This window comes from Carlito syrichta, unplaced genomic scaffold (genome assembly GCF_000164805.1).
Source record: "Carlito syrichta isolate Samal-C Ts95f unplaced genomic scaffold, Tarsius_syrichta-2.0.1 Scaffold308955, whole genome shotgun sequence".
NCBI classification, from domain to species: domain Eukaryota; kingdom Metazoa; phylum Chordata; class Mammalia; order Primates; family Tarsiidae; genus Carlito; species Carlito syrichta.
In genome coordinates this window covers 390,110-398,826 of record NW_007253051.1, presented here as the reverse complement: position 1 = coordinate 398,826, position 8,717 = coordinate 390,110, and the positions used below count along the sequence as shown (strand labels likewise).

At 45.1% G+C, this 8,717-nt stretch overlaps 1 protein-coding gene across 1 annotated transcript in view; it reads right to left on the bottom strand.

The window, feature by feature from the left end:
• Nucleotides 1–3,407: 3,407 nt before the first annotated feature.
• The window catches only part of KIAA1257 (KIAA1257 ortholog), a 35,077-nt gene continuing 29,767 nt past the window's right edge, over nt 3,408–8,717 (bottom strand). The window contains exon 8 of the mRNA XM_008066485.2: nt 3,408–3,835. Coding sequence (XP_008064676.1) covers nt 3,795–3,835 — 41 coding nt within the window. The 3' untranslated portion in view covers nt 3,408–3,794. The remainder of the gene's footprint in view (nt 3,836–8,717) is intronic.

Sequence of the window (8,717 nt, the reverse complement as noted above, 5' to 3'; positions counted from 1 at the left end):
CTCCTCTACCTTGAGGAGATGAATCTCCCCTCTCTCTCTCTTTCCAATTTACTTTCTAAATAAACTATATTTTCCAATCTAAAAAAAAACTGGGGATTTTAAAACCGGGATTGAATTGAATCTATAGTTCCAATTTGAGGATAACTAACCCCTTATAAAATTGAGTCATCCAATCCATGAACATAATATCTCTTTCCATTTATTTAGGTCTTTAATGTTTTTCAAAGCTCTATAAAATTCATGATGAATGACTTTCACATCTTTTGTCAAATTTACTCCTATAAATTTCTTATTTTTGTACTTTAAATATTTCTATTTTTAAAAATTAGTTTTCATATGTACATGGTATCAGAAATTTAATAAATAAATGTAATAAACTTATTTTTTGTGCTCAGAAACCTCATTAAACAATGTTATCTGAATGAATTTTTGGTCTTTTCAATTTATATATATAATTTATATATATATCTTTTTAATTTATAATATATATATTTTTAGTTGGAGTCTCACTCTGTCATATAGGCAGAGTGCAGTGGCATGCTCACAGCCACTGCAGCCTCACCCTGCTAGGCTTAGGCAATCCTTCCACCTCAGCCTTCCAAGTAGCTGAAACTACAGGTGTGCAGTACCGTGCCCAGCTGATTTCTAAATTTACAATAGAGACAAGGTCTCACCAAGTTGCCCAGGCTGGTCTCAAGCCAGTGAGCTCAAGCAATCCTCTTACCTCAGCCTCCCATAGTGCTAGGATTACAGACTGAGCCACCATGCCTGGCCTAATTTATAATTTTAAAAATTTATTGTCATAGTTGAAACACTTGATGTCACTGTCTCTAATATCTATGTAATACCAATGAGTTATGTTTCATTGATTTTCAGCCTTTTTTTATTTCTAATATAACATTTAAGTCTATAAATTTTCCTGTAAAGTTTTAATATCACCCTGAAAATTTAGATATTACATTATTTTTATTATTGTTAAATTCAAAAATTGGTCTCAAACTGGTGAACTCAGGCAATCCTCTCACCTCGGCCTCTCAAAGTACTGGGATTATAGGCATGAGCCACTGCACCCAGCCAATTCCCGTTACTTCTGACACCAACTGAAAGTTCAAGAGGGTCCTAAGACCACCCTCAGATTTGATAATACACCAGAAGGGCTCACAGAATCCACTGAAGGATGTTATACTCACAATTATGGTTTACTGCTAGGAAAGAATGCAAATTAAAATCAATCAAGGGAAGAAACACATAGGACAGGCCCAGGATGGTTCCAAACACTTCCACTGTCCTTTCCTCATGGAATCAGGACATGCTGCCCTTATGATATTGATAAGTGACAACATGCAAGAATACTGCCAACCAGGGAAGCTCTCCCTAGTCTTCATGTTCAGAGTTTTTATGGGGCCTCCATTATGTAGAGGGCATGGTTGGCTGATTGCCTACATGGCTGAACTCAGTCTCCAGATCAATGAATTCTGCAAGATGCAAAGCTCTCACCCTAAATTACCTTGTTGACCTTTTTGGCAATTCCAGCCTCCATCTTATGACTATCAGGTGCAGCCAGTCCCCACCCTAAACAAAGATACTCCTACCGGGTGTGACATAGATCAACTCCCAGAAGTCAAGGGCAAAGCCCAGCCCTCTCTTGGGTAAGGTCAAATCCTTTTCTACATACCATAAAATTTAACATTTTAAAGTGCACAACTGAGTGGTGTTTAGTATATTCCCAATGTTGTGCAGCTAAGCTACTAATGTTATCTCAACCTAGATAGCGTTTACCTGTCCTAAAAGAAACTCTAAACCCATTAGCAGTGGTTCCCCACTTCTCTTTTACCCACCCCCTAAGTGGTTATCCTTGGCAACCATTGACCTACTTATCTCCATGGATTTGCCTCTTCTGGAAGATTCATATATATGGAATCATACGTTATGTGTGTGAACTTTTGTGTCTGGCTTCTTTGACTTAGCATATGTTAATGTATGTGTATCAGCATTTCATTTCTTTTTATGCCAAATAATATTCTACTGTATGGACATACCACATTCTTCAATCAGTTGATAGACATTTGAGTTGTTTCTACCTTTTAATTATTATTATACATAATGCTGCTATAAACATTCACATACAAGCTTTTGTATGGATGTATGTTTTCCATTCTCCTGGGCATATAACTAGACATAAGGCTGGCTTCTCCTGGTGCCTCTTGGCCCATCAGCATATCAAGTTAGGCCCCCACAGAATTGCAATCCCCTCCTGGGTGGAAAGCCTCAATTTCTGAACTCCCCGCTGTTAGCATGTGGGCCCTAGGGCATCTGAACTCTGAGAACAGATAGGGGCCCTCCAGACTAAAGGAGAGAGATCCTATTTACCCAAACTAGGATACCTGTAGACTGGGAAAGGAAAGGAGAATTATCGTGTCACCAAAACTAAGGGATGGAAGAACCATGAAAGGCTACCTGCTCCAGCCCAAAATAGGACCCTTTCATTGCCTTTACGATGTCCCAGCAGAGTGGCCACCTGGGTGTTCCTGAAGGCCTCCATGGACGGGCACTTCCTGGGGCCTAGGCAGCCCCTCTACTTTCAAAGTAATCTTCCTTGGGCTGAGTTGAAATCTAACACAGATTGTTCTGCTCCCAGCTAGCCAAGGTAGCCCTGGGCTCAGATGTCTGAAGACAGAACTCATTTTCCTGAACTATCCACTCATATACCCCGAAATTCTTCACTGCAGCAAAGGCAGTCAGCTCTTCCTGTTCTCAAGCCCAACCACTAAGCCTTGGTATGTACCTTATGATAAACCCTGAGAGGAATGAAATCAACCTCTCCCTCTCATAGATGACACCGAGCCCGGGATTGGCTTTGAAAGGCCTCGCCACTTCCTCAGCATTCAGATGCCATCACTTTGACGTGAAATGCAAAACAAACTACCTACCAGCTTTGTTGGCTCTCCCACAGCCGCCTCAAGCCTTGATCAGCCAGGCCTTCCAGAACAAAGAGGTGGGTCTTCCCGTCCAGCAGGTGGAAGCCAGTGAGCACATCTAGGTGCTGCTGTTCCTGGATCTTCACGCGCATCTTGAAGGCTGACAAGATCTGCTGGATGGTCCTGAGGGGGTAGGAGTCTAGATCGAGGGCCTTGGCATTGATTGTGGTGAGATCCTGCAGCAGGCTGTGTAGCAGGAAGAGTTTCTTGGAGTCGAAGATGAAGACAACGCGGCCAAACTGGGTACCCCCGAGGTCTGGATCAGTGGTTCTGGCACTGGGCGTCAGGGGCACTGTGATGTCCACTCGCAGCTTGAGCAGGGAGTTAGCCTCTAGGTAGCTGCCCATGGGCATTGGGCCGTGCTGGCGGCCATCTCTGGGGACCTGAAACGCCATAACCTTCCTGCTCCTGCTGTCCTGGACACAGTGTGTGGGCTTAACCTCACAGCTGTGGATGGGGACAACCAGGTTCAAGTACTTGTGGCCGAGGAGGAGGTCAGCAAAACTGACCCGGGCAACCCCATAAGGGTCCCATATCTTATTCTGGGATTCAAATGGGTTGTTCTCTGTGTCTCTGGGAGAGATGAGGGCCTGGAAATTGAGGTATGAATCCAGGGGATCCTCCCCAAACAGTGTGGGCTTCCGAGAATACTCTTCTGACTTGCGGTCCCGGTCATGAACTTCTACCACCATAGGGGGGCCCTCCAGGTATTCCCTCAGGTCACTGGGGTGAATCGCCCCAAGGAAGATGACATTGATGTCTTGCAAGCAAATGTGGGTTCCATGGGGTGCCCCCTCAGTCCTGTGAACCGGAGTCTTATGGAACTGGTACTTGCAGTACACGGGCACGCACAGCCTCTATAAGAGAGGAAGGCCATAGCAGGTCAGTCAGATGCAATGGCAGCCACCCACCTCTAGCAAAGGGAAGCTCCCTGCATGAGAAGCTCAAACCCCAGTGCCATTCTGGCCACCTGCAGCCTCTGGAGCATGGGTTTCCTCAACCACAATAGACCCATGAGAGAGCCGACTACGCAAAGTTGTTACCAGGACTGTATGACATCACGTACATGAAAGCACCAAGATGGTGGCTGGCATGAAGTAAAGGCTCAGTAAATATTAGTCATTTTTTCCTTGCAAACTGTGAGTGCCATGAAGATAGGCCATGTGGTTTTTTGCTTGTTTGTTTGTTTTTAGGGATCTCACTCAGCCACCCAGGCTGGAGTGCAGTGACGTGATCACAGCTCACTGCAGTCTCTAACACCTGGGCTCAAGCAATCCTCCCACCTCAGCCTCCTGGGTAGCTGAAACTACAGGTGTGTGCCACCCCTCCTGGCTAACTTTTTTTTTTTAGTTGAAGTCTCGCTCCGTCGCCCAGGCTGGAGTGCAGTGGCATCCTCATGGCCACCCCAGCGTTGACCTCCTGGACTCCAGCGTTCCTTCTGCCTCAGCCTTCCAAGTAGATGGAACTACAGGCCCTTCCCTTGGCATTTCCTGGGCCCAGCCTTGGGATAGGAACTAGAAATACAGATGTGAAAAAAGACACATGAGGCCAGGGACAGGCTCATCCCTGTAGTCCCAATACTTTGGGATGCCAGGGCGGGAGGACTGTTTGAGCCCAGAAGTTTGAGACCAGCCTAGTTAACACAGTGAGACCTTATCTCGACAAGAAATCAAAAAGCTGGGTGCAGTGGCACAAGCCTGTAATCCCAGCACTTTGGGAGGCCGAGGCAAGTGGATTGCCTGAGCCCGCGGGTTCGAGACCTGCCTGGGCAACTTGGCGAGACCTCATCTCCACAAAAAGTCAAAAACTTAACCGGGCGTGGTAGCGAGCGCCTGTAGCTCCGGGTACTTGGAAGGCTGAGGCAGAAGGATCACCGGGGCCCAGCAGGTCGATGCTGCGGTGGCTGGGAGCGTCCACTGCACTCCAGACTGGGCGACAGAGTGAGACTCCAACTCAAAAAAAAAAAAAGAAAAAGAAAGACATCCCTATTTTCCGGACATATACCTGGAGGGTATAAGCTCCTGTTTTGCACAGCAATAGGTAACCAAGCTGAAAGTGCCAAGAGGAGGTAGAAGAGAGCCTCAGAAGGCATGGAGAACAAGATGGAAAGGAAGAGCCAAGTTGTGCTGAGTCACAAAGCAGGAAATTTTGACCATGATGCTAAGATTTTATAATTACAAACTAAGACTTACACAAGTATGTGGTCTGAATTTACGCTCCAAATGTACTATTTTACACTGAAACTGATCATTTATTTTAAAATAGTCCTGAATTGGCCATGCTCCCAGGTACCTGGCAGAGATTACAAACTACCTCTGGAGGAATTAACTTTGAACCTAGGCCTCAAAGAATTTCCACCAAGAAAGATGCATTAAACATGAGGTCACAGTAAAAACTACAGAACACCTAAAGAAAAAGGTACTATTCATGAAATCAGATGCACCAAGGCATAAGATATTAGGATAATCAGATATTTACTAGCAATGAATGGTCTTAAAATGTAATTTTAAAACTACCATAAACAATAGCAAAAAAAAAAGTCAGAAAGTAGGAATAAAGTGAAAGCTGACAATTACAAAACCATTGCAGAAAGAAATTCAAGAAGACCTAAGGTGAGAAATATAGTATTTTCTAGGACAGGACAATGCAACATAGACCTAAACATAAAAGGTTAAATTATTACATCTTCTAAAATAAAACATAGGAGAATATATTCATGAAATTGGGGTTAGCAAAGATTAGCTAGGTCACAAAAAGCTAAGGATAATAGAAAAAGTTGATAAATTATACTTCATCAAAGACACTATCAAGAACATGAAAGTCAAGTCCCAGAGTATCAGAAAATAGTACACACACACACACAAACACCACAGAGGGTGCCAAAAAATGTATACATATTTTAAGAAAGGCAAAAACTGTATTAAAATTGCAATACTCGCCAGTCTCGGTGGCTCAGCCTGTAATCCCACGCCTTTGGGAGGCTGAGGTGAGTGGATTGCCTGAGCCCGCGGGTTCGAGATCCCCCTGGGCAGCAAGACCTCATCTCTACAATAAATCAAAAAATCAGCCGGGCGTGGTAGCGCATGCCTGTAATTCCAGCTACTCGGAAGGCTGAGGCGGAAGGATCACCAGAGCCCAGCAGGCAAGGCTGCGGTGGCCGGGAGCAGCCACTGCGCTCCAGTCTGGGCGACAGAGTGAGACTCCAACTCAAACAAAATAAAAATAAATTTAAAAATAAAATAAAATTGTAATACTCAATATATACCAATAACAAAAGATGAATACAAGTCACATTTGACTTCTGCAATTAATTATAAGAGGTGCTCAAAGTGGTTACCATCAGCATCCAGACACTTCTGATTATGCAAACTAAAATACATAGATAACATCTTTTAAAATGTGTATACATTTTTGGCACCCCTGGTGTGTGTGTGTGTGTGTGTGTGTGTGTGTGCGCGCGCGCGCTGTGGTCTGAGTGTTTGTGTTTCTCTAGAATAATTCATATGTCAAAGCCTATTCCTCAGTGTGCTAGTATTAGAAGGTGAGGCCTTTGGGTGATGATTAGGTCAGGGGGATCCACCTCATAGGTGGGATTAGCACCCAAATGAGAGGGACCTCCGAGAGCCAGCACACCCCATCTGCCACGTGAGGACCCAGCTGAGAGGCACGACCCATGAGGACACGGGCCCTCGCCAGACACTGAGTCTGCTGGGGCCTTGATCTTGGACTTCCCGGCCTCCAGAGCTGTGAGCAACAAATCTCTGTCACTTATAAGCCACCCAGTTTATGTTATTTTTGTCAGAACAGCCGAAATGTACTCAGTACCTGACCAAGGACTTGTATCCAGAATGTAAAAAGAACATCTGTATATAAATAACAAAAGAAGAGTTTTCAAATCTGGTTAAATGTAGTGAGTACACCCCACCTGCCTCTGCCAGTGAATGCAACTAAACACTTAGACAGAGTTCATGAAGTAGCTATCTGAAGACTCTAAAAAGTAAAAGTTGGTGATCACAGTAGAGGAGCAGACTACCTTTGAAGTACGGCCAACATAGCCATGAGTTTCCTGGATTTTGTTTTCTTCCGGTCCCAGACTGGACTCAAATGAAGCCTGAATCCCAGAAGTATGTGCCAGGCATGAACAGACAGAGTGCTAAAAGAGGCCCTCTCTTCCTGGTCCAAGGAGTGGGAGACAAGGTAGGGGGAAATCCCTTGTTGTTCTCCCCTTCTGGCCCTGCCATAAGGAAAGTTCAGGTCAAAGCTACGATCTGGTGGGTGGCAGCAGCAGCAAGGCAAGCTCCAGAATAATCTGAGAGAATGGAATTATCTCTGACCAGAGGACTTTTGATCCACAGAGTGTGTGCAGAACCCCCACTGCTGTTTTTTTCTTGGGGTGTCTTCACGCCACTTGTCCTCAGAAGCAGACCCAGTTGCACAAAGTGCATGTGAGAGTGGGAACACAAAAGCTACACCTGTCCAGTCAGAGGACAAGGAAGGTGACCCCATAGGAGCTGAAGAATATGGGGGAGACTGTAAAAAGAAAGAAAACTGAGAAAGGGGGTCCTATAAAGTTGTGTCTCTGAATGGAGAGAGTCTCTGGATTGAGGGACAATTGAGGGCATTTGAGCCATACTCAAAGGCTCCCTAACTGCTTAATCAAAAACCCAGCCCCTTTTTACATGTTGACATTCAGACTGTGACAGGCCAGATGTTGATCTCCTCCGCCCCCAATCCTCCAGGCAGGGAATTGGGAAAGACCTGTAGATACTAACCTTGAGGTTTTCCACCAATGACCCACTCAGACCTGATGACAAAACTCAGAACTGAGAGGCTCACTATGTACCCAGAGGCTGCCTTGTAGGTATCTGCCCTCTTAGCTGTGAGCAAAAAGCTAGGGGTTAACAGCCACAGGGGAAAACTTCTGACATGGAGGGTAGAGACAAAAACAGAAAAACAGAAAAATCAATTTGGAGGAAATACAGAATACACAAATGATGACAGTGATCCCATGTAGCAGGATGGCTGTGACAGGGGCCCCCAAGACCACCCTTAAGTTGAGTAATTTGCTAGAGCTCACAGGACTCAGCATATTGTTGTACTAATAACCGTGATTTATTACAGCAAACAAGACAAAGCAAATTGGCAAAAGGAAAAGGCACAAGAGGTGAAGCTCAGAAGAAACCAGGCACAAGCTTCCAAAGTCCTCTCCCAGTGGAATCATACAGGATGTGGCTAATTCCTCCACCACACATTGCGACAGCATGTGTGAAATGTTGCCTATCAGAGAAGCCCATTGGGAACTCAGTGCCCAAGAATTTTACTGAGGGCTGGTCAGGTGGGCACCCTTTTCCTAGCATGTATGAAGATCTCAGACTCCCAGAAGAAAAGGAGGCGGTTCAACATAAACCACATTGTTTGCAAACAGTTTAGGCACAGTCAATCTTTCTTATCAGGGAAAATGGGAATCCTCCTGAAATGCAAGTTCCCAGATGCTGGCCCAGGGCAATCTTGCAAGTAGGACTTGTTTGTTTGTTTGTTTTTGAGTCAGAGTCTCACTGTCACCCAGGCTGGAGTACAGTGGCATGTTCATGGCCACCCACAGAGTCGACCTGCTGCGCTCTGGCAATACTTTTGCCTCAGCCTTCCAAGTGGCTGGAACAACAGGCACACACTGATGCACCCGGATAATTTTTGATTTATTGTAGAGATGAGGCCTCGTCAAATTGCCCAGACTGGTCT